The 26,255-nt window shown below is 41.6% G+C and overlaps 2 protein-coding genes across 2 annotated transcripts in view; both read right to left on the bottom strand.

The window, feature by feature from the left end:
- Positions 1–9,204, bottom strand: part of TSPAN14 (tetraspanin 14) — a 44,549-nt gene extending 35,345 nt beyond the window's left edge. Inside the window, exon 1 of the mRNA XM_021397969.1 lies at positions 8,989–9,204. The gene's annotated coding sequence lies outside the window, so the exon portion shown is untranslated. The remainder of the gene's footprint in view (positions 1–8,988) is intronic.
- FAM213A (family with sequence similarity 213 member A) lies at positions 16,457–25,173 on the bottom strand. The gene is made up of 6 exons (XM_021397970.1): positions 25,017–25,173; positions 22,402–22,581; positions 21,786–21,877; positions 18,199–18,339; positions 17,067–17,231; positions 16,457–16,938 (listed from the first exon to the last, which is right to left on the bottom strand). Exons 2-6 carry the CDS (start codon positions 22,577–22,579, stop codon positions 16,840–16,842), a joined length of 675 nt encoding a protein of 224 aa, XP_021253645.1. The 5' UTR covers positions 22,580–22,581; positions 25,017–25,173; the 3' UTR covers positions 16,457–16,839.

Below are 26,255 nucleotides of genomic sequence, written 5' to 3'. Positions count from 1 at the left end.
GCAAAAGCACAAACTTTGAAATCAGTAGTTTTACTCTTCAAGTTTCTTTCAATAGATTTTTCTATTTCTTCAGTCCACCTGGTTGTAGTCTGGTGAGACAAACAGAAAAATCAATTTTTCAGTTTTGGGGTTTTTTTTCTGTTTTTTCTGTTGTTTGTTTTAAATCAGGACACATCTGCCACGCTTACCAAATGTTGTTTAGTAAACACACCATCAGGAAACGGTTTTGATTTTTTTTTCCTGCAATCAGATTTGCAACCATGTAACTAGCTTTCATAACAGAGTCCATTTGATTTTCAACTTTACAAAAGATTTTGTCGAGATGACACACTTTTTTCAATTCTGCTATCTTGTCTTTACAAAGCATTCCTTAATATGCATCTGATTTGGCAGCATGTTTTTACAATTTGAAGATATTCTCTGCAATCTTTGAGAACAGACACAGTTTCCTTATAAATTAAGCATAGCGTCATACTATCTGTCTTGACAAAAAGTACTCATCTGTTCATTTTTCTACTGAACACTCTTCCTTTATCCATGACTTCTCCTTTTCTGCGTTCTGTTTTCATTTGAGATGCCATGAGGTAGGTTGAAATATTAGTACTGACAATCACTGCATTTTTCTGAAAAAGCGGGATTTGAAGCAACTGAGTGTGTGTGCCGGGCCCAAGAGGTGGTGTTAGCAGGGCACTGCACCCTCCCCCTCCCCCTCCCCTGGTTCCAGCCCAGACAGTGCCCGTCGCACAGTGATGGTCTGGTTGCTGCTGAGCAATGGATGCGCAGCAGGGGCAGAGCCATGACCATGATGGCATGGGCTGCACTGAGAGCTGGGCCAGGCCACAAGCAGCCCACAGGTCAAACACGCCTGGACTAGATAATCTTAGTGGTCTTTCCCAATCTTAGTGATTCTACAAGAAATAGGAGGCACTACTTTCAGAGCAATTTGCAAATAATTTTAACTACTGACACCGAGGAGAGGTACAACTCAACTGTCTCAACTGTGTACTGAATTTTACCAGGTTTATGCTGCTCCTGCTTTGCTGACTTCAGGTCCACTGAAGTAGAAAGTGAACAGGGAAACCTCCTGTTCTGACACAAAGCAGCAATTTGAGAAAGCACACCAACTAAAAAGACATCTCTGGCCTAGTTAGGAGGAATCTGCTCAAAGTAGCTGATTGCAGAAGTTGGGAAGCAGAAAGAGAAAGAAATGTCATGAGTAAACTGAGTCAAAAAGCCAGTAATTTTCTGCACATGGGCAGGAACAAGTGAAAAACAGTAGAAAAGGGAAGCTGTTGGGCCCTGTATTATTTGAGAATTGCACACAGCAAGAATATATGATATAAGGCCTTTACTGACCTTATCTTCTAAAGCACTACAGAATAATCCCTGTCCATGCAAATTAAAAATCAGACCGACCATACTAGGAAAAATGAAGTCAACACTGCACACTTACTACAGTTCAATGAATGGCTCCTTAATCCCTTGGAAATGTCTGGAAGAATCTTTCATGCCTATGAAAAATCTTTATTAAAGCTATTCCAGTTTCACCTAAATGGAAGGTTACCTACGTGCGGTAACTTACTTAGTACTGACACAAACCACAAGCTATATTTGCCATTTTTCCTTCACAGAAAATACAGAATTGGGAAACAGAAGCGTGTCAGTCATTCTCACCAGTTTATTCACTTCATGGAGCAAAGCCTGTCAGAACAAGTAGCTGACCAGAGCTCCTCAAATGTTTTCCACTGCCTCTCCTGAGAGCAGACACATACTCAACCGCTGTAACATTAACAGTAGCCAGGCAAAACTCCTGGTCCCAAATTAAAGCAATTATGTAATTTGATTTTTTTTTTTAAATTTATTTACCTTGCAATAGAAGATATTGGAGCTATCACTGAAGTAAGTGTTTTATTTAAGAATCCGGAAATACCAGTTTGGGGAATAATTTTATTTATATTTAGTTATCCAGCAGTAGTAAAACATACTCCATACACAGTCTGCTCCCTCCCATAACTCCATACAAACCAAAATGTTTCAAGAACAAAATGGCTCCTCCACTTGGTGTACCACTTTGCATTGCAGCAGTAAGTCACAACTTACAAAGGCAGGAAGCCAACTTTCTTTGCTGACACATGTACTCTTCTTCAACAAACAACATCTTAGCCTCTTATACATACTGCAGCTTTCTTCCACTTCCAGGAATATCACTTGTTCTCGTCTCCAGTTACTTTTCAGCCAAAAAGGATATCCCTTCATTTTCTTTTTTTTTCCCCCCACAGAGAAAAACAGGAGAGTGATTATAGTAATATACACTGAAAGAATGACTAACATATAATTTGTTTGGTTGTTGGGTTTGTTTTTTTTTTGCTTAAGCATCGCTTGCTTCGGGTACAATGCGCAGTCTGTTCATACCTGCATGATATATATGATATTTCTTAAGCTTTACACTGAATGTCTCTATAAACCTTACCAATTTAAACAACATCAAGGTATCTTCATTAAAAGCAACAAGCATGCTGAGAAGAAAAGGCACTTATCTGTGATACTAGTTAGGCTCACCATTTGTTCTGCTTTAACGGTGCTGCATCCACATCACAGACATGACATGGAGCTGAATCCATAAGAGATTCAATTTCTCCCCTCCTACCCCCTCACCTCCCTTAAGTAACAGGACTCATTTCAAAGCCCAGGAGGAATGCTCATTCCTAAAACATACCCCCCCAGCACTACAAATTTCAACTTACGGGGGTAGTAAAAAGATATTTTAAAACCTTTGTTGGGTTTGAAGACCTCACACAAAGCCTGCTCTCTGTTGCTGCCCTGCTGCATGGCGCAGTAGCAGCACTCAGCCCACACCAAGGAGCACCTCACTTTACGTGCTGGCTGGGACAACCATGGGCTCATAGGCCACAAGAGAAAATAGTTCTTTGCGGGTGCTCAGATAGCTCAGCTGCAGTATGACAACTATGCTTCCTACCAATTAACTTTCTGGTAAAAAAAAAAAGGCACTTGTGTAACTTTGTGTGCCTGGCATGTAAATCTCTAACACACAACACTGGAAAACATTAGAGAAGTGACAAAAGAGCATTCAGCAAACATATCCCTCACCCACCCACAACCATCCCTTCAGGAGACTATGTGTCTGGGCCCAAAGAGGTAGAAATGAATGAAGGCTTCAGGAGATGTAGCAGGTAGGTTTGCATAGCACCCTACCCACGCTACCACAAGGCAGGTAGAAAGAAACAAGCTGCTCAGGCAGAGCTCAAAACACTCCAGTCCTCCCAGCAGCCAGCACTCAGACAGGGTCATGAGAAACCCTCAATTGTTTTGCTGGGAGACTCACGTCCTCCCAAGGGGAAAGAGGAAAAACAAGCTGTCCACCTCACACAGAGCACGCCAAGAACAACATGGTACAGCAGATCACAGCAGTGCAGGCCAGGCAGCAATGCTTCACACAAAGACACTGGGCTCTGGAGCAGCAAACAGCAAAGGCACCAGTAGAATCTGCAGGCACTGAGGTGGGACACCAACAGTTCCATCTGCACCTTTAATAAGAGAAGACAAATACCTCTGGGGAAAGAAAAAAAAATGTAACACAGGAAACTGCCATCTTAACATGCTGACAGCATCTCTGGTTACACAAGCAGCACAGCCCAGAGGGGGAAAAAAAAAAAAAAAAGCAAACAAACCAGAGCTCAAAGACACCTTCCCTGCCCATTTGTCCCAGATGGACAAATCTTACTGCTGAACTCCTTTCTGCTCTGCAAAATTACAGCACTGCTATGACCACATGGTCAAAATACCCCACATAATCTCAATGTGCTGTACACTTTGCAGAGTCACCTCACTGTCTTCTGATGGTCCTCTCACTAAGTTCCTACCCATTTGTTTCAAATCACGCAACTTAAAAATTTAAGTGAACCTTCTTCCTCTCCAGGCTGGCCATGCACATACTGGATTAACTTAACACAACAAAAGCTTTCTATTCTGCCTGTTATTGTATATAATAAAGGATTTAAAAAGTTTTTAATCACTGCACTCACTTTTTTTATACAGCACTAAGCTCTTCCCTGAATACCATTTAATAACAAATGATTGAGAGGAAAAGAGTACCAAGAGAATCAGTTCCATATCCCAACAATCAGAAGCTTGCTCACATGTAAGCAACCAAAATGCAAAATCTCAGATGTCTTCCTTCAGAATCAACTTACTTGAGGCTTCTTCATTTATCCTCTATTCCAGAGTTTCCCAGATGTCAAAATGCATGCTGCAGCACCAGTTTCACACCCCAAAGCAAGAGCGGACAGCTCTTGCTGAGCAGAACAAAACACAGTCTTCAAAAATATTGATATTCACAGCATTCAGCTGCCTCTGAACACCGTACTTCACCCTGCTTCCTGTAGCTGCAACTTTCCAGGGAGATAGAAATATCACATGTACAGGCTCCGAGAAACAGAACAGAAGCCTTTAAAACAGCAAAAAGATTACTGGAAAGGGACTTGGGGCCACAGAAACACATTAGGTTTTGTACACTACCAAGCTGTCTGAAACAACTAAGCCAAAACAAGAAAAATCAACCCACAAAAGTGAGCCAAAAGCTCACCAGCATGCTCAGAAAATGCCTGAAAATATTAGGCACAAAGGAAGAGCTCCAGCTCCCTTGGTGAGCTTCAGTACAGGTCTTCAGAGGGAAGACCACTTGCTCAGTTTGTCAGAAGAGCCTGAGTGAGAGCATACAGCTCCTGCCAATACCAGGACAATGCTCAACAACACCTACATGTCTTACACCCTTGCCTTTGACATTCAGGTTCAGATCAACAACAAAGACTGCCACCTAAAGCTTTATTTCAGCTTTCACATATAATTCAGCAAAGACAAGATGCAGAAACTGTTCATAGGAAGAAAAATATGTAAGCAGACACTCTGGGTAAGAGAGGCAATCCACCCATCGTATATGAGGCTTACTACAAGGAAAGAGAAACTACTGTTCTCTTGCTCCCCAAAAGGACAAGAGACAGGAAACACTAAAGAAAAACAAGTTCTGGTGCCCCCTTGCTGAGGCACCATTTGAACCACATAGGAAAATAAACTTTATCTTTTACATCCTCCAAAGAGGCCCAAGTTTGGATGCACTTCCTCTTGCATTCTGCCTATTTTATTTTCCATCACTCTAAGCTTTCTGCATTATGCGATAACAGAAGTGTGAAAAACTGGGAAGAACAATAGATCTCTTCTCTCAAAGATGGGCTTCATTTCCAAGACTTGGGTCAGACTAGTAAGCAAGTTCAGCAGGAGCCTGGCCATTCCAACTGTGGTTTCAGCTCCAAACAGTAGAATCTGTTATCCCTTATCCTCTCAACTTTTGAGAATCACTATTTTCTACAGGTTAGATCTTTTGCTGTTAATTCTCACCTGTGCCACACTTAAACCAGCAGAACTAACAATGATTTTTCAACTCACTGGCCATACTGAAGACAGGTTTTGTTCAGGCATCCAGAGAAGCTCACTAACAATGCAAAAGAACTAAAATACAAGACCTACCATCACATTAAATTAATTATAACTGTTTCAAAATGAAGCTGCGCGAAGCTAGAATGCTTTGGGTTTCTTCCCCTCCATTTCCTGAGGGAAAAATCAGATTTCAGTAATTTTATGAGACCCCAGTTTTTAAATTAAAACCCATACATAAAAACCTTGATCAGCTCTACTCTGAAGATAGCTGACATTATTCTTCACCTTTTCTTTACTGGAGGCTTTTGGCTGAACATGAGTCAAAGGGTCAAGGAGAAAGACGCTGTTCCAGAACTACAGGCTTGAAGGCTGCAGCAGGCCCCTCGAACAAGCTAACAACAATACATCTCTAGAAGTGCCCAAGACTTTAGGGGCTTGTAATACAAGCAAGGAAGACACCTGCTTTGAAGGTGCAATCAGAAGTCACCAGGAAACAATCTCTTTCTTAATTCCCTTAGCTGCTGTTTCCACAGCAACTTTCTGCAATATTTACCTCAAACTAAAGAAATTTCTTGTTTGGGTGCTTATTTCCTTATTTCAGTGAAAAAATTTAACAAAGGGACACAACAGTCATGGTACATTCATGGATTTTGTGAATTACAGCCTGTTAGTAGCTCTCAAAATATGCCATGACTGCTAAAGTACAGAGGCCCCTTCTACCAGAACTGGGAAATTTTGACCCAGGAAGCCACAGTGCAAGGCACAGAAAGGCACAGTGCTTGCAAAGAAAGCCCGCAAGTAAAATCATTCTTGGATCACATGTGAGCTAGGCATAAGCATCGCTTTTGTCTTGAGACCGAAGCCCACATGTTACCACACCCCACTGAAGTGGACTTTTTTTTTTGTGCAAAAGCTGAGAAATCGCATAAAGTGAGGATCTGTAAAAGCAGCTTTGACAATAGCTCTGTGAACTCCACTTCCCCCACACACACTTCAATGGAATTCCTAATCTAACAGTGAGATTAGAACAAGAACACAATTTATTCATGTTCAGCACTGCTCAGACCACGCCTAAAACACAATGAGAAACTTGTCCAGTTGACACTATTACTCTCCTCACAAGTCTGTCAGCACAACACCCATTTACTGGTAACAGCTGACTTGTAGCCACACAGCACAACTTTAAATAAACTGAATGTACCTCAGAGAAAAATCAAGATCAGCCTCAAGACATGAGATGCTAAAAGATATCAAAAACCATATTCCTTAGTTACTTACCAGAAGAAGTTTGTTACATGCTATCTTCAAGGATTACCTACACATTTGTATTTGGGCATGAAAAGTTCATAGCACACCTTATCAATATTTTTTCTGCTACAATCTAAGAGCAAAGAGTTACATCTTCAACACCAAAGCAAGCGTCCTCATCAGACTGCATTTCAGGGCTAGAGTGAGAGAACTCATGATCATCATACATATTATGCCTAAATCTGGCAAAAGGTAGTTCAGACCATAATGTATTTCAGTTACGCAAGAGCATATCTGACAGATACATTGCTCCTAACACAGCACTCAACGATTTTTTTTATATTACTTTCTTCTTCTAAGGGGTCAGAGAGGGAAGGAAAGAGGCATGAAACAGGAAAGTAGCATAACAAGAATTACTTCACATTGTACTAAATACTAAGCAAAACCTGTACTAATGCTAAAAAAATAAGAATTGAGGCCTCTTCTGATTTAGTCTCCTTGCTTTTCTGGGAGGGCAGAGATAACACCTGAACACAGAGGAACCAAACCGCAACAGTTTACACTGAGTAAAAATGATACAGAGCACAGACTAGACAAAGAATATCAGCTTTCAGTGACTTGGATTTATTTCTAGATCCTATCCTTTACCAAGGCCTTGCCAACCCAAGGGCAAAACCATTGATTAAAACAAGCAAAAGCAAAAAGACAGCCACATAACCAACACGCGCACTGTTTTTCAGCAGACGCATTTCCAAACTTCTGGGATCTTATTTCTAAAATCCACTGTTTCAGTGATACTATAATTTTGATCATAAAAGTCTTTTAAGGATAGGCCATTTCACCATGTTTGTATTCATATGTTCAGCTTCTTATCCCCAAGAACACAGCTAAAAGCACCCTACAAGCAATCTCTTCCTATGTCATTAGCGAGTGAATAAAGAGCCCCATTCCAAAAATACAGGTGGCTTGAATTTGTTTAAAAAAAAATACACAAAAGCTGCAAAATAGCTTTCCCCCATAGCTCATTTCTACTTCATACCAATCGATAGCCCAGAATTCCTACCTGACTTCCCTCTCACACAAAACTTCCGCCAAGCAGATAAGTATTGTTATCTCAAATAACCATCCTTACCTCAGTTATCTACAGTCTCACACATATGATGTTGGCACAAAGTTGCTCAGGAAGTCACATGCTTTGCTCACTGACAGAGGAAAGAAAATCATCACCTCATCGAGCATTTATCAGCAAGATACAGGGCATAACTTTTCACCCTCAAAGGGCTGGTGTCCCTGCGTTTTGTCCAAGGGGTCACAAATGTTATGACCCTTGGGGAAAGGAGGAAACCAAAAGCCAAACCAAAACAAAAAAGCAATACCAGAAAAATCTGATACTGCCAAATATCTTAAAATATCCTCCCCACCACCTACTAAGGAAGGGAAAACCCAACAGAAGTAACTTATGAATATATACTTTAAAAGTTATTATTCAGAAAGGTTCCAAATGAAACTAAGAATAAAATGAGTACATGCAGTGAACTTGGCTATACACTTAACAGCTGGATACAGACACTTTGAAAGCGCACAATTCTTGTTTGATGCATATACACAGAAGAAATGTCAGTACAGAAGTCAGGTAGACAAAACAGTGTGGGTTTTGCTCTCCACATAGTACCCAGCCTTCTCCAGCCCAGCTTGAACCCTCTCCTTCGAGAGGCAGGTAAACGTACCTGCAGGTACGTGCCTCTCTCCTTCGAGAGGCAGGTAAAAGAGCTATTTCTCCCCTAAAACAAAAAAAACGTTCAACACGCTGTGGAAAAATAATCTTTTCTGCACACAAACCACGCATAATGCGTCGTACCGAGCTCTCCGCAGCAGCAACAGAACACCCAGCCGGGTGTGCGCGCCCAGCTGCAGCCGGTGAGCCCTCCGCTGGCTCCCACGCCGGGGCGGGCGGAACTCCGCACCAGTGACCTTGAGACAGCTCGGCACCCCGCCACGCCGGGCCACGCGCACACCTGTGGCCCCAGGAGGCGCCCCGAGAGAAACCCCGGCCTCCCAGGGCGGGAAGGACAAAGGCAGCGCCCCGAACAGCCCGCACTTCGGGCGCTCCTAAGCCCCCCCGCCCTGTGCACGCCCGGGGAAATGGCTGCCCGCTCCCGGAGGCGGGGGAGCCGCGCTCTCGCCCGCACTCGCGTTCCCAAGGCACAAAATGCCGGAATTCTAAGGGAGGACCGGGAGAGGGCGGCGGCCACGGGACGCGGCGCTGCCCCGGCCGGGGCTCGGACTCACCCAGGCGGCAGCTGCTCGCCAAGTTCCGCCAAGTTGCAAGGAGGGAGAGGCGACGTTCGGCACGCTCCAGAGTCCTTCCGCCACCTCGGCTAGTCCATGGGCACGGCTAAACCACCGCCGGACCCTGCCTACCACAGCCACCAGTACCCCCACACAGAACCTCGTCACCTCCTGCGAGCTGCCGTGTGCCGAGCAGCGCGGAAATGCACCGCCAGGCCACGCCTCGCGCCCAGGCACGCAGCCGCTCCACACAAAGGGAACGCGCAGCAGCAAGCTCTCCTCCCGCCCTCGCCGCCGCCCCGGGCTGCCCCCGACCCCTTCAGCTGTCCTCACGCTGCCGGAGTGTCCCTGGGGCAGGGTGGGGCGGGGCAGCGAATTCTGACGGCCCCAGCGCGGGAACGGCCTCCTCGCAGCCCTCCTGCGTGGCTCAGCTGGTGAAACCCCAGCCTAACTATTGGTGTTATTGCTTTAGACGGGCGTTCTGGCTGAGATGACTGTGCTCACACCCTACGGAGGGGCCGTTCAGAAAGCCACTCTGGCCCTGTACCGTGCACAGCAAGATGAGCGGTGGCAGCTAACAGGGCAGGTAGCTGTCCTGGGCAGCCTCACTTCTCCACCTTCCCTCAGACTTTCATGATGAGAATGAGCATAAAGCAATTCCAAGGTAACCTCAAAGGCATAACCTGAGTGTTTTCTTGAAAACCAGAGGATGAAGGAAAAATGAATAAATAAAAATCTAAATTGCACTTTGAGCCTCCAAGTACCCTAGGGCTTTTAAATTTCTCTGGTGAGACCCTTAAAAGCTCTATGTGAAGGGAGGAAGTGGCTGGCTCATGGTTTTTAAACCTGTGTGGTGAGCAAGTGAGAACTCACAGCTGAGGCAGTCACCCCCTGGCTTCATGTGCCTGTCCTCTAGTGCAGCCCTCCCTGGGCACTGCAGCCGCCTGCTGCTTACCTCAGCTTTTCCTGCCCTGTTGGCATTTTCCATCCTGTCCTCCCAGCTTGTGAGAGAAAGGCACTTCTGGCCTCCATATCGCTCCTGTGTAGATGAAAAACGCTAAGGCCTGCTTTGTAGAAGGGCTTCAGGAAGTGAGCTGTATGTGAGGGAGGGCATGTGCTGAATAACAGCCGGAAAGCTGAGGACGGGGATGGGAAACAAAGGCTTTCCTCTGGAGCAGCTCTTTGTACACCAGTTTCTAGCTTAGCTCCTGACTTCCACACACTTCTGCTGTTCTCCATGCTTTAAGATCACTCTTGATACAAGGAGAGGCCTGCGTCACCTTTGCTCTCTTCCTCATAGATAGAGCAGTGCCTCACAAACTAGAAAAATACACTGATGTGCAGAAAGGCAAGAGAAAGGAGAGTGGTTCAACTCTAGAGCTATTACTACAGCCTTTGTATTCTCTGCACTTCTTCAGGTGCTTCAGGGCCTAGAGTTTGGGACTGCCTTGTTCCTCCAGATCAGCAGCAAGCACTCTGCATGGAGATGGCAGCAATTCACCGTGTGTTCTGCTAAAGACTGAAAGGAAGATCTATGCGAATACATTGTGTAAGTTTGATGCTTCTCTTACGTGATACATCTCCTAGGTCAAGGCCAAGAACTGGTACCATGCTGGAGTTAATAAGGATAGACACACAGCTCCTATCACACACATCCACCTGAAGTGTGAGAGTACAGGCACACCAGTGAGTGCATCACAACGCTCTGGTCACATCAGGATTTCTTCTCACCCCCTGCATGCAGTTATTCAAAGAAATGTAAATACGAAAGTTTTATTCCTGACTTAAAAGCTTGAATTCTCACAAATGCAAGAGATTGCATTTGTGAATGCCTTACGTGCCGACATTGTGACTGCTGGCTTAAGCCAAAGGCAGGAAAGGCTGAGCACTTCAAGGGCCTTTGCTCAGCTGTCCTGTCCCTCAGGTAGACCATGCTTCAGGGCTCCCATCTGGGACTGGATAAAGACATCTCTAATTCTGCAGGCGCACCTAAAGATTATTGCATGACAGTGGCTTCACTGTAGTCTCCACTGCATGCAGGCCTCTCCACGCTTCCTCAAGGATTCTTTGGAAGCAGAGTAAAATTGAATTGACTGGTAAAGCTGAAAGAAGATTCTTGAAGAAGAATCACTTGAATCTTAGGGAGGATCTAAATAAGGAGGGGGAGCTAGGAGAGGTCACTAGATTATCACAGCTAGAAGAGATTGCTTCCTCATCTCAGAAGCTACTCCAGTCACCTTTTGCTGAGCGCTGAGCCACGTCTTTGGTAAAGTCCACAGCCAAGGCATGGTTCGCTAATATGCTTCTTCCGTGGAACACTAGAGGACAGAACATGCAATAGTAACTGCTAAGGTTCAGCAGAGGGAGCAGCTTTAGGAACTAACACTGTGGAATGAAGAAGGGGTTTCCTGTCAGTAGGATAAGGATCTCTTGCAATTTAAAATTGTCTTTGCATAATGGTCAATGCTTGCAGCATGCAGCGTAGTTGAATTAACTGTATTGACTGTTGGCATGGAGATAGTTCAAACAATCTTTCTATGTGCAATTTATTAGCTTTTGACATTATGTCTGCTCTTTGTGCTTCATTGTGTTGCCAAGAAAATTAGGGTAAAAATCTCATCCTTCACAGACACGTTAACTAAGTGCAAGAGAGCAGTAAGAGGGTGTAATAGCAGGAATAAAAAAAAAAAAATCAGTAGCTGGACCTAAAAGAGAAAGTAAAAATATTTTGGTGAAAACCTTCATAAAGTTTCTAAGATCATTTAGAAAAAAAAAAATAAAAGGATGCATTTGGATGGGATTATTTAGATATCACAAAAAAATTAGAGTGGGTTAGACCACTGGTGATTTAACTTCACTCATTTCGCCACAGCGTGTTCTCGATTTCCTCAGCTCCCTCTGCTGGTACCAGACGCTATCGCACTTGCCTACTTCAGCACCACTAAGCTGCCCTTTGCACACCGGCAGTGTCTAGAATTAATATTACTAAAACATGAAACATTGGTGAGGATTACGAGTCTGTTAATAATTTATTCCCTCCACACTCATTTAGAAACATTTATATGCCGCAGACTCTATCATTCAATATAGTATGGCTTTCCTTTAAGTTTATCATTTTAAAAAGGTTAAAGGTCCGCACAGGGAAAAAGATTGCAGAACAAATGTCTTTCCGTACAGCTTGTTTCCAACCTAATCGGGTCCTACAGTGCTCTGTTTCTGGCGTCTTTGTTATGCAAATCTTTTACTACAGAAAAAAATCAAGTTTTCTGCTGACCTTCACTTTGGCTAGGGAAGCAGTGACATCCAGCGGCTAGGGAATAAAAAGAGCTTTCTCATTCTTTTATTTCTGTCAGAGTGCATGTCAGGAAACACATCAGAAAAATGGCAGGGATCTTTTGGCGTTGCCTTCTCGTTGTGCATATTTGCAAATGGCACCAATTACAGGCAGCTTGACAGCCGTGGGAATGGATAACCCACACAGGGAAACAAAAATGCAGAACAGGAAACAAGCAGAAAACACCCTATGAGGCAGATAATTGTTCTCATCGATTTAAAAGGACACTGCAGACAGGAAACATAATTGGTATTTTTTAAAGTTTTTCAAAGGCATTTTTTAAAGTAAAAAGCACCTTCCTGTATTACACCTACACCCCTGGCTTCACAGAATATTCCTTCTTTAAAAGGTTTTTTTTTCTAACCTTATTTCTGTACGAAACAAAAAGATGAATGGCAGGCTTTCAAAGCAACAAGGGAAAGGTGATTGAAAATAAATTGCTATAGGGGAGTTTTATTGTTTAAACCCAGAATAAGAAAGTTTTCAATTATTAGTGTTCCCAGCATTAGAATTTCCAATAACCAACTGAGTATTCAATTGTGATGTCATATGTGGTGCACTGACAAAAGACTTACTCTATTTGTGTTAAATGTAGAAAACATCAAAGCATTAAATATGTGTAAGGAACTGGGCCAGCAGAGGTAGCTGTTGGCACAACAAAATCAATAACTATTAAAACTATTTTTTTCAATGAACATTTAAAGAAGAAAACATTTTCTTAAACTGGGTATTCAGACCTTGAACAGCACCCACCACTGGAAATTGACCTGCAGTTTAATGGCTCCTCCCTTACCATTTTCTGCCTTTTTTATTTCCTTGAGACTGCCCTTTTCATATTCCTACTAACTGCTCCTAGGCACCACATATTTTCCCTCCTCTCCATTTCTATTCTGTGAGTGTGGAGTTCAGAAAGAATGAGGCAACTCCAAGTAATCCTGAGGCTGGCTTATTTTTTTTTTTTTTTTTTAAAAAAAAGGTTTATCAAGCACTAATTCTTCTGAACATTTTCAAATACCATTTGTACTTTTTGTGTCTCCAAATTTGAGTCAACTTCTGAAAGATGTGGTTAAAGAATTTTGAAGTGTGAGTAAATTTACATACCTTTCAAATCAAGAAGTACACTGTCCCTCCAGCTGTTTACACGAACTGTTACTGTTAATAGTGGCAAAAGACACATTCCCATATCTGGAGGTCTCACGTGGTTACTGTACGCATGCCTTTGCTGAAGCTGATGGAGCATAGGCAAATTGCAGTCTCTGTCAGTATTTTAATAATTATCTTCATCCTCAAAGGGACTTCAAGTGTCTTTCTAAAAATATTTCTTTGCTAAAGGGTACATTTCATCATGTTATAGCATTAGTGATGTATATACTTAACTGCCATAATACTTTGGCTAAATGTTCTAAATGCTAGACCTAACGGTTTCCTCACTCTATTTCCAGGACCACAAAACACTGGCCTTTTTGTTGGAATAAGAGCAGGGCTGCAACACAGTGGCATCCATCTCATAATGGAGGACCTTCTGGAGTTTGAAAGAACCACGGGCAAACTCTGCCAGGGAGGGTGAAATTCAATCACACACACAACAAAACTGTAAGTACATGGTTTAGCAAGTTCTAAAGGTACTTGACGTTATCTACATTTCTTGGAATGTATCTGTCTTCCAGCCCATACTCCAAGGACTGCTTACGTATTTCACATTTCATGTTTATGTGAAATGTGTAAACAGCCCTTGGATCAAGGCCTGAAATCCAAATCTCTCTGAGATCAGTACCTTCTTGCCTGTCTTTGTGCAGTATCTGTCCTCTGCAAATGGCAAAGCCTTCCAGTTCCCACTGCAAAGAAAGCACAACTCAAAACTTAATGAGAGTTATGATGCAGAAGTGTGCTCCTGTTGTAAGTTCTTATTAGTAGCATCTTGCAATATAAGAAACGGCAGCCCTCAGCCATTTCTTCCACCATCTCTTTTATGTTTCCTACCGCTTGCACTCCAAAGTAACAATATGCCCACTGAAGACAAGTGTTAGGCAAGCACTCATGTTATGGATACTCTCCTTCAGTGACAAAAAAACAGGACAAAAAGCCTCCAGACACAATTCTTTACTTCTTGGAGCAAACTCTTGGCAGCTGTTTGGCTGCTCTGAATTCCAGAGGAGCTTGTCTCCACTCCGTCATTTAGTGTCTCAACTTTTTGACACCATCACAAGCACTGCGTACTGAAAATCTAAAAACTAGGAATCCCATACTAATGCTTTCTGTTTTTAACCTAAACACAATGGGAGACCATAGCTAATTTAGATTTATCACCTCAGATATCAGAACAAAACCTCTCCAGATGAACTCTCTGGGGAGTGGAGTGGACTCGATGATCTTTTGAGGTGCCTTCCAGGTCCTGCAATTCTGTGATTCTGTGAACTCAAGTCCCATCTTTTAACCTTTCTGACACCCTTCCTTCAACCAACCCCTAAATGAAAAAGGAATTTCTACAAAAGAGTTGGGGAATGTAATTTTTACCATACTACTGCTATTAAAATGATATACCTCCCTAACAGGGAAAATTGACTTAGTATTTGCCCCTGCACACCAGTAATGTTGCAATGTTTACATAGACAAAAACAGCTTTAACCACCATCAGTCACCTTTATGCAACACCAGGGCACGTTTTTTATTCATGCACCTAAACTAACCAAGATAATCAGTATATCTGAGAACACGCACATAAACATCTAACTAAATTTTGTGAAACAAATGTGGAAGACAAAGATGAATGTAGATTTTGTCCCTGCAAGGTGGCTGGATGAAGTTGCCAGGGCTCATTAGCCCATGTAGTAGCATACATATATCCAATTTTCATTTAGTTTTAAAATGAAACATCATGGTAAACATATGAATTACTCAGAATCCTTGCAGCTAGTGCTGTTTCAGGCAACAGTGAATAACAAACTATGAAGAGTGCATATTGTTAGTTAAAATTATGTCTGTTTGGACATTTTTTTTTTAAAGTCAGGATTTTACCCATAATGATGCAATTGCAAAACTCACGTAACTGATTTAACACAAACCAATACCAGTCCTCAGTGTTTGTGAAGTTTTAGGCTTTTAGTTTTCATACAGTCAGCATCATGTATGACCATACATACGGGTAGGCAAAGGCACACACAACAACAGGCTTATTACCAACATTTCAGAGGTACAAAGAATCCCTGCCTTCAGTATCAATGATGCAGTAAAATTTCATAAATTTTAAGGTCAGAAGAGAGTAGAATGACCATTAAGAATTGCATCCTGCCAGGAGAAAATATTTAATTCTTTTGCTATTTCAATATGTTCTAGCCCACATATTTTTTCCCCCAGCTGATATATGTATCAGCTAATTAAGGATAAGGTCACTTGATGCAGCACATTCGGAATATCCATGCTGTCCTGTTCATACTTCAATCTAAGTATATATACATACGATTATGTATGGTATTGACTCCCATGGATCATATTGTGGAACACTACATCTATTTCTAGAAGTAACAGCCCAGCCATTTCTACTGTAGTACTCAAACTGAGATGGAAACTCTACATAATCTGTTTTTTCACACTGTTACCCATTTTTTAGAATCATAAACATAAAAAGGAACTTGTTCTCATATCACAATTATCTTCTGGAGTGAATATTAGATGTCTTCTGTCTTCCTTGCAGAGAATCACACAAAGAGCTGGAATTTTCAAAGCCTTTAGTTAACAAGAAACTTACTTGGGTAGATGTAGTAGTAATTCAAGATATAGTGGAATGTCTTGAATGCAGAATCTCTGAATAATCTAGACTGACAGGATTTCATCAGGACTGACTAATCTAGACTGACAAGATTTAGGACCTGAGGGAATGACATGAAGGTGCATCAGGAGAGGCTAGGTTGCATATTAGGAAAAGGTTCTTCACCAGGAGGGTGGTCAGAAACTGGAACAGGCTCCCAGGGCAGCGATCACAGCACCAAACTGCTGGAGTTCAAGAAGCATTTGGATAATGCTCTCAGATGTAGGGCTTGAATTTTGGGTGGTTCTGTGTAGAGTCAGGAACTGGACTTGATGATCTCTTAGAAATACAGATGTGTTTATATGTTAAGGAAAAGAAGAGCGAAGACATTTCATCTACATAAAATTTTATTATCCTTCAACCTTAGGCTAATACTCCATTTCTCCAGGTTAGCAAGGTTTTGCTCACCTAGGTAGACAGGCTTTCAACCGACTGTCTCTGACTGAAAACATCTAGACTACGTCAGATTTTAGACCCAGCCTTTCATTAATACAGTCAGACACAAAAGGTCAGTTGAAACTCTGACCACCTGAAAGGCAGCAGAGCAACAAAAAATCTGGGAGGGTTTTCATCAGTTATTACATTTGAATAGAGTATCTTTCCTCTGTACTGATCACTACATAGTTAAGAAGCAATTAAATTGTACATTCAAGAAACAGATGTGTTCTACATTTCAAGCTGCAATCAGAAAAATGTGCAACTATTTTTCAGCTTATGAAGCCTGTGGCTTTATCTTCTCGGCAGCTTCAAGGACAGATGGAAGGCTGACTTTGTCACCAAATTCTTTCTCACGATGCTCCAGTAAAACACCCTATATAAACACAGACACACACAAAAAAATTACACACTAATCCTAGCCTCCTCAGAGGAGATCAGCTGATCAGCAACTGAGTAATTCCAAAGAAGAAACCTGCAGGCTCTGAGCAGGTTTGTAGTTACCTGTCTTCCTGCTCCAATCACATATACTCCTCCCAGGGTGAACCCTTCTCCTTCCAGGTTACCGCTATAACCATTTTTCCAAGCACGCAAGAAATTTTGCCAGACTCCAATGCGGAAGAAGCCTGACAGCATCATTTTTCGTTTGCGTGGGCCATAGAAGCTTCTCTGCAATGGAACAGAAAATATCTCAGCAAAGTGAAATGGACTTTTCCTCTCAAATTAAATTCAGGAAACGTTACAACCCTGTATCCAAAAAAAGACTGAAACAGAAAAGCTGAACAGGAAGAGCTGAAAAGAAATTGCACCTGAATTGATTTCTAACACACTACATGACCATTTACTTCCACACAGCCAACTATTAGTACTGCCACCCTTCATATGTCTTTTGAAATACGATCCCCAGATATTTAAGCACAACATACATCTACATCAACATTGTTGAGAACAAAGAGTGCTTTGTGATAAAAGTCTTTTTTTCTCATTTTTGAACTACGGCAATAAAATTGCTGGTTAAAGAGGTGCCGAAGTCCTAAAATTTCATCAACCATCTTTTTTTAATCAATCTGTTTTCTTCAAACAGTCAGAGTGGGGATGGTAAATAAAGGCATCTTTTCCTTGATTTTAAATATTATGCATTCTTTTTCTTCCAGAAGCCAAACGATTTCTAAATGTGTCCTCTGTGTTAAGGAGTAAGCAGGCCTGTAGTTTCGTAGGACATCAGACTGGCAATACAGTATGTGCCTATGTACAAGGGCAAGCCACAACATAATTCGGGCTGAACATGCTGAACTAATTGTCTTCTACCTTCAGACCATGATTCACACATTATAAACATCAGTAAGTCACAAAGACAGCGGAAGAAAGGAATAAACATTAACAGGCTGTATCTGTTAAAGAGGAGGGAAGAAATAATCCTCCAAAAACATGCTACCAGTGCATCACTACAGAGCAGTCTGTAAGCTGTGCAGGATATAAGTAGAAAAGCAAAGCCAATTAACTTCTTGAACTACAATGCTTCTAAACCCTTTTTTATAGAAACACATTCTATCTATACCATACAAACTCTTCAAAGAGGACATCCATAAACTTGTTATTAAGAAAAAAAAAAACAAAAACACCAACTTCGTTATACCTTTTCATCCAGAAAGATTTCTCCTTTGAAGTAATGCTGAAAATCCTCCACTTCAGTCCCTATCTTCTCTTTCACAACAGCATAGAGAGGAACACCCAGCTTGGACAGCTGAGGTTTCAGAGAGGAAAGCTCAGAAGCCTCCTAAGGAACAAAAAAAGAAGAAACATTTCAGGCAGTTGGAAGTTAGAAAGCTTCACCTTGAATTTTAGAGCACCTGAAACACACAAGTTCTAGCTTGCGGTGCAAAACAGAAACAGACCTGTAGGTCAGATATTAAAGATCTGCTCGTAGGCCAGTCCTCATTAAGTTTACTGAATTTTTCTTCACTAAGCAAAAAAGAAGACTTTTGGAGCATTCACTAGAAAAAAGTAATAAAATCTGGGAGAAAACACAGTTTTAACTTAAAGTTATAGGTTTGCTTTGCTTATGCCAGAGCTTCAACTATTTTTTAAGCATTTACAGAAAAGTGAAAAGATCCTGCCTGTGCATCACTTAGGTTTCCCATGCCAGAATTTCACATCCTTTTTTTTCCCCAAAAAGAAACACACCATAATGAGGTCAACCTTTGTGTGAAGCACTTGAGTACTCCATGCAGGAACATAATATACAAGTCTAGAGCAAGTAATGGAGTGAAAATACACTCCCTCCCCTAGATTTCCCAGTGAAAATGAACAAGTAATTTCTTCATACAGTTTCAGTATCTCAGAAGCAATATTGCTTTATTGCTTTTTCTGGTGTATAAATACATACGGTATTGCCATTCATCTGCTTGCTTTATTGTTCTGCTGAAGAAACCCCAGCTCCCACAGTTTGTACAAAGGTCTCCAAGGCTTTTCCAATTAAGAAAATTCATTTTTATTGGACAAAAGTCCCCAAAAGAACTCCACGCTTGTTTAAAAAAAAAAAAAGAGAGAGAGACATTTACTTGAACGCCCTCAGTCAGTTAAGTGAAATGCCTTAACTCAAAGGTCTGTGGGTGTGGGTTATCTAGAATTTAGGAAGTATAAGTAGATAGATGGGGCAAACAGACAAGAGGAAAGACATTAGAGAAAGATATCAGTAGGTGAAAGGGTAAGCACAGCACTGCAGATCACTACTCTTGATCTTTTTCAGAGGAAATGAAAAGGATTAATCAACATCAAAAGGAAATGGTGAGTAGGAAAGCGTGAGATCATTGCTTAGGCTCGTCAGACCTTTCTCTTTTCCATTCGTAAATAATCTGCTAATTATTTTGTTTTTCTTGAACAAACTGCCTTAATGTTCTTTCTAAAAAAGGGGGGGGGAGGATGGCTAATTGCTTTTTTATTTTGTATTTTTGTTTGTATTGGGATGTAACAGTCTAGGTGCCTGAGAAATGACGTTCCAGTCTACAGCAATAGGCTCCTCTATAATACAAACTTTGAGTCCAGGCACATACGTGTTCCTTGGCGCAGTCAACGAGAACAAAGTCCAAGTTCCTTTCTAAAGTATAAGATAGTAGAAACCAACTGTGATATAGGATGCCTTAGCAATAAGGATCAATATATTAGCTTAAAGACCAATATATTAGCTTAGTAAAAGGAATCAATGTGTGCTAGTTCTAAAACTTTTTGGTCTAGCTTTTCTTGGTATGTGAACAGCCTTGTTTTTCTCAACGATCCTGTTTCACAAAAGTACTTCACAATAAGACCACTTTATCTTTGCATGCACCAGGTGCAAGGATTTATTTCTTGAGTACCACATAAATTGTTTTGAGTTATAGTGCACCAAGATATAAAGTTGCTCCTTATGGCATAACAAGCAATGGAAATTTCCCAAACTGGAGAAAAACAGCTAAAGGTTGGCCAAAAGTCACTGTGATGAAGCTGAAGGAGAAATAAAGGGCAGGAAGAAGGTGGTCTTACAACCACCTTAGATGCAACTGTGCATGCCCCAGAGGGACATTAACATATATTAATGAGTTCTTGGAAAAGAATGAAAATGTATGCCAATGCATTGCATATATATGCATTAACTGTATAAGTGTAGAACCTGAACTCTGAGAGGGTGGGCTTGATTTCAGAGGTCACCAGGGATGTACTGTGAGGAATGAAGGAACGTCAGCTTTCTAACACCACATTGGAGTTCGAGAGTTTTCTTCCCGTATTTCGGATGATGACTGTATTTTGTCTCTTGCAAAAAAGCTGGAAATCTACAGCACACAGAGGAACAATTATAGCAGATCACCTGTACTAAACCATTCCACCAGCTTGAAGTTGGTGACAGTGGGAAAAGAACCTGCTTTCATACTATGTGCAAATTTCAATGGACAAAAAAAGCAATTGTTCTTAGATAGTCAAGAATCAACTCACAAAAATGTTTGGGGTAAAAAACAATCCAAAATAACTTCAGTTTAGGGAATGTAAAATGTTTTTCATTTTCACATTTAAAATTCAAAATACTTCTTTGTCATATTTAGCTGAGCAGTACAGTGACCGCCTCTATTAATAATTTAGAATTTTGAAACAAAAGTAAGAATTAGAAAATTAAAATGTTTCCTTCCCAAAATTTTCCTAAAAGAAAAAAAAAAATCAATTATTTAAATTCTTTAAAGTGAGCTCTTTACTACTGCTTAGGAAGTTAGCTTTAAAAAAAAAAATCATTACTCAATTCCAGTCTGACTATATCCAGAGACAAGCATGCATGGCATTTTCCTTCTGTCTACATAACACCTGTTCAGTGAACAGAGTATTTTAGTACCTTAACCTTCCGTAAGTCCTACACATACTTAAGCAGTTATTACTGATGGGAGCAGATCCCTTAATTAAGTGGTTACAATATTAATTACTCTCTATTTTATGGAGCAGTGAGTAACAACATAATAGCTATTTTTCCCCATAGCTATGAGAAAAATAATGGCCAAGGTGCAAGTTACAACTGTTTCCATGCACATTTTAGATTCAAATTGCATTCTAAGTGTCACCTTCCACCTCCACCCAAGAAGCATAATGCCAGCTTAAGGATCAAATCTTGTTTCTCAGCCCACCTTGTTATGCACCAGAACCACTCTGCACAAATTGCTGGTGAGGAAACAAGGAGTTTTCATAACACATTCTCCTTAACTTCAGAATCCTTGCCTTCCTGCCTCCCATTCAGCACCCAGAATAGTAAGGGAATCCCCTTCATGTGACCTGTTTTTTGCAGGTGAGCTTTATCTGATGAATTTCTTCCAGTCCAATCTTTGACTGCTTCTGACCAGAGAGTATCTGGCTCATAGAGATTTATTCTGGACATACGGAATATGACTAGCTCCTAAGACTCATTATTAACTGAGTTTGAGGTAGTCTCCATTTCTAATTACTGTGTGCTAGATCTCTGGCAGATGTCAAAATAAAGCATTAGTCGCCTTCAGAAGAAAAATACTAAAGACCCAAACTATACAAACCTGCTGCAAAGAAAACTAAAACTAAATATATTGTTAGCCAGTGACCAGTTTGTGCTAGGAAGTATCTTTCAGATACTTCAGATCTATATGATAACTGTCCTGTTCACCTCTTCCTTTTATTCAAAGGGAATCTATAGAAGTAGATCTTAACTCTTCCTAATTAGCCCCTAAGTTCAACAAGTACCTCTCTGCACAAAAATCATCCAGGTCTTCGCACAGCCATGATCACTGCACCATTCTTCTTCCACAGTTCACCTGCTTTGAATGTTCTTTGTTCTGTTTAAACAGGAGAAACAGCATCAACAATAATATCAACCACTCTTATCTATAATGATTAATCCTGTAAGGAGCAACTCAAAGCATTGCAGAGAATTCCACGTTCAAATACAATTCTATCAGAGAAATCTTCTATGTGTATAACAGAGTATTACTTGCTTTATTGATTTTTTCAGTGTCTGTCTTCACATACACTCAAAATGATACACATCAACTGTATTATAATTTAAAATAGACCTTCCAGAAATACCAGCTGTAGTTGGTTTTCTTTCACCAGAATCATCTGCTATCAAGGACACTCAACTACTTCCTGTAACTAGGAAAGACTAAGAGAAACTCTTCAGACAAATCATGTGGTCTGCATGAAATCTTGTATCCCCTATGGATAATCTCTGCTTATGGAAAATTAAACCTCTTACGCACACACACTTCACCGTTCTTCAGTGTTTCCAGCCTTGGTCATACAGAGGTCTTTTCTCAGACCACATATCAAAGAATGACAGCTCAAACATCCAGAATCTTACCTGATCCCAATGTTTTTAGCTCTATCCCCTCCAAAAATTCCAGTGTCGCTTTTTCAGGCTTGGACAAAAATAAGTCAGTGTTAGCAAGGACAATCCCTGTTATAGCTGCACCAATCGCTCCAAGACCAACAGACCACATGCCCATAGTGAAGATCCCAAAGTCAGGAGGGAAGGACATTTCTGGAAAGAGAAAGAAAAAATCAGCTGTAACACTCAATCCTGATGATGCCAGACAAGGAGGAAAAAACGTTAAAACTGCAACTAAAAGCTTACATGGATATTTTGGGGCTGACTGAAGATGATCTTTAAATCTATTAATGTCTTGAACTGGGTTTCAGAAGATCTTAGATTACATTCCGGTTCTGATCCTGACTCACATCAAAAACATCACATGGCAATTTTACCCTTTCCTGCTACCAGACTGACAAAAGCATTCATGATTAAAGTGTTCAGATACAATGGGGAAAAAGACAACTGAAGTGTATGTGTTTAATAGAGAACACCTAATAGAATGATCTCTGTGCTAGCCAATCCCTTCAACTGTTACAGTAGAAGAGTAGTTTCCTTCAAAAAAGAAGTGTTTGTAAACATTTTTTCCCTATTTTATATTAAATGGTGCATTTGACAAACATACCAAAGAAGACTTTAAATAAAAAATCAGAAGAATCAGAGCTCAGCAGTCATTCCTACAGAAAGGAATATGTAGACTTGCAACTCATTTCATTAGGTACAGCAAACCAATATTACAAACATGTCCCAGACAGCACCTTCTATACGCTGACCAACTTCCACTCCTACAAACGCAGATCACATCAGGAACAAACAACTTAATTTCACACCCATTGATCAAAACAGATAACATTGCAATGCAAGCCATTACATATGCTGGCTCACATTTTAAAAGCACTAACTGCTCATTGTTATCAGAGACTCTGGTTTCATGGCAGTTTTATTAACCAGCAGCCATGCTCCCCGCTAAAGACTCCAGTACTCAATCCTGACCTTTGCATACGTTTCACAAGATGGAAGAGGGCTGACAGCCACCTTCCAGTGAGGGTAGAGGAAAGCAAGCTTAGCCCAGGACAGAACTCAAGATCCATCTGTGAGCAAGAACTGGTACAAAAGTCACTGAGTTTTAGCAAGATGAAAAGTCACCGCTCGTTTACATCACAACAGTTATGTGTTACAAAGGGCTGTAGATTTCATAAGTCACCCAACTTCGGTTTTACACAATACAAATAATAAAATATTTTCTACAGCCATCTGCAAGACCCCATTCCCTGATATGCTCTTTTGGTGACTACTGCTGCCTGTATATACAATTCTGTACAGAAGAGATTTTTTTTCCCTATAAACACGGGAAAAACGTTACTGTTTTGAACTGTGACTGGCAACAGACCAGAAATGCAAACCGTGTTTATCTCTGCAGCTAACTGTTGCTAGAATTCAGAAAGAATAAACTAGGAGTAGCTCCCACTTTTTGTGTCAGACATGTTGCCCAGAATTTCCAGGAGAAAATCTCTATTTCCGTCCTTAAAACTAGTTCCAGAATGCTTCTGACAACCAAATACAATGAACTACCTGCCTACCTGCAGAAACAGTTAGAAACACACTGAAAAAAGATTTTTTTTTTTCCATGTAGCACCATATAACACCATACTTGGTGCTGAGGAAGACAGGACCACAGTATCTAGAAACACGAGAATTACAGAGCCTGAAATAGGTTGGGATTTCAGATGACAAGCCTGAACAGGAAACAAGGGCAGTTTACACAAACACGGTGCAGATAAGAGAAACTAATTTCATGGCTTACTTGTAATACAGGGAAACTTTCCTTGACCTTATCTGCTTTGTCTACATACTTGCTCAAGTGTAAAAAATCATACTAGTAAGGACAATTTTTGTTATGTGCATCCAACTCATATCAGAGACCATCCTGACCCCAGCTTTTAGAACGACCAAAATGTAATTTAAAATGTGTTGCTCTGATGCTCCAATCTGCGTGGCATACCAAAAGACCACAGGCCTGTTCCCTCCCAGTGACTGAGGATCCAGCTATTCTTTCCAATCTTCCCTGGTAGAGATGTTTTTCTCTTAATTCTTAATTACAAGAAGGTATGGCAATAAAACCAAGCTGTATTCCTTTGCGTATATCATTTGTGTACAAAAGCGCTGCCAAGTTTGTGACATCTACTAAACGAGCAACTTCCCGCATAGCCTTTTCTTTTTATTAGCATTATCGTTAGTGTTGGCATTATTAGCACTGCTGAAAGCCAGCTTCCCTCCATTAATTCACATCCACTCAGCTGTATTCTCGATGTGGAGATCATTATCTTAGTCAACACACCTCTTCAGTCTAATTGGGCTCCTCGGGCTCCACTCTCTGAACAAGAAAATCATCCAGATGCGTGACCCTTTTGCTATTTGAACAAACAGAGAGAGAAAGAAATGTCTCTGCACAGCAGCACCGACGTTCCTCCCCTACCAAACAACTCCGCAACCCTCCACCATCCCGAACGTGCTGCCCCTCCATCAGAGCCTCTGCTCACCAACCCTAGGCAGCAGGCAGGACGGGGCTCCCCGTACGACTCCAACGCCCGCGGGCGCGCACTCACCCGAAGCAGCCCGCAGAGCCTCGGCCCCGGGCAGCAGCGGGCGCCCGGCGGCGCGGAGCGGAGCGCCCGACGGAACGGGCGGGCAGGGCCGGGGGCTCGGCCCTCGCTGCCTCTCCTCCGGAGCAATGCGCGCCGCGGCGGCCCGGCAACGGATACGGCAGAGCGGCTGTCCAATCCCCGCCGAGCCGGGCTTAACGCTCAGTCACGCCGCTTTTTTTTTTTTTTTTTTTTTTTTTTTTTTTTAATCCGAACCCACGCTTATCCTCTTCGAATGAGTGGGGGTGAGGCGCGGGAGGCACGGAGAACTTCTCTAAAGCTGAGAACGCAGTGCCGCGCTGAGATTTGTTGGCTGGTTTGTTTTTAGAGCCACACATTTTTACAATAAGCATCTTCCTTCTGTATCAGTCCATCTTACTTCTAACAGCTCTCCTCCGCATGCCCAAACAACATAAACAGCCCTGGCAACAATTAAGGAGCCATCACACTGTTAAAAAAAAAAAAAAACAAACACTACAGAGACTGTAGTGGCCAGTTACCTCGGTGTTTCCATGCTTCAGCAGCATGCCACACGCCTCAGCGGTAACAGCCCTTCGCTGAAGAACCTCATTTCTCCAGAACTATCGGATCTAAAAGCTCTCGGCTCTGCAAACATCCCCAGCCCTCAAAGCCTCCACAAGTGACGGAGCAATTCTCTCTGCAGAGAGGAGAGGCCAAAGAAAAAAAAAAAAGAGAGACATTTTTTGTGTGGTTTTGTGGTGGCCATCGGACATTTCCAAGATAACAGTGAGTTGTTTTCTGGTCTGTCAGTACTTAGCTAACCCAAATTTAAACAAGTGAAGTCTCAGTCCTGCTGTAAGAGCCAGTTGATAGTCTTCGCCTTGTGTCAAGAAGACCAATTGAAACGCGGTCCTCTAGATGTCTCATTTCCCTGCCACCCACAAATGGAGAAAAAATTGTCATTAAGAGGATAGCTATCCTTAAACATTTATTTTAGCGGCGTAAACATGACATGCTGCAGCTGTGACAAAAAATACTGGAAAATTCGTGTATTCAAGTTGTCAGAGTCATGGCAGCATACAGATTTACTTGCGTACTTTTCCTAAGAACAAGCAGAAATGGAAACACTCAGCCCGCACTGCCGCAAGGCAGATTGCACTACCACATACCTTCTAATCGAAAACCGTTTTCACAAGTTGGTTCTGACCACTGCATTTTCATCTCTTCTCTTCCCTCCCATCT

This window comes from Numida meleagris, chromosome 5 (genome assembly GCF_002078875.1).
Source record: "Numida meleagris isolate 19003 breed g44 Domestic line chromosome 5, NumMel1.0, whole genome shotgun sequence".
NCBI lineage: Eukaryota > Metazoa > Chordata > Aves > Galliformes > Numididae > Numida > Numida meleagris.
The sequence above is the reverse complement of the archived record's forward strand: the minus strand, read 5'-3'. Positions and strand labels throughout refer to the sequence as shown.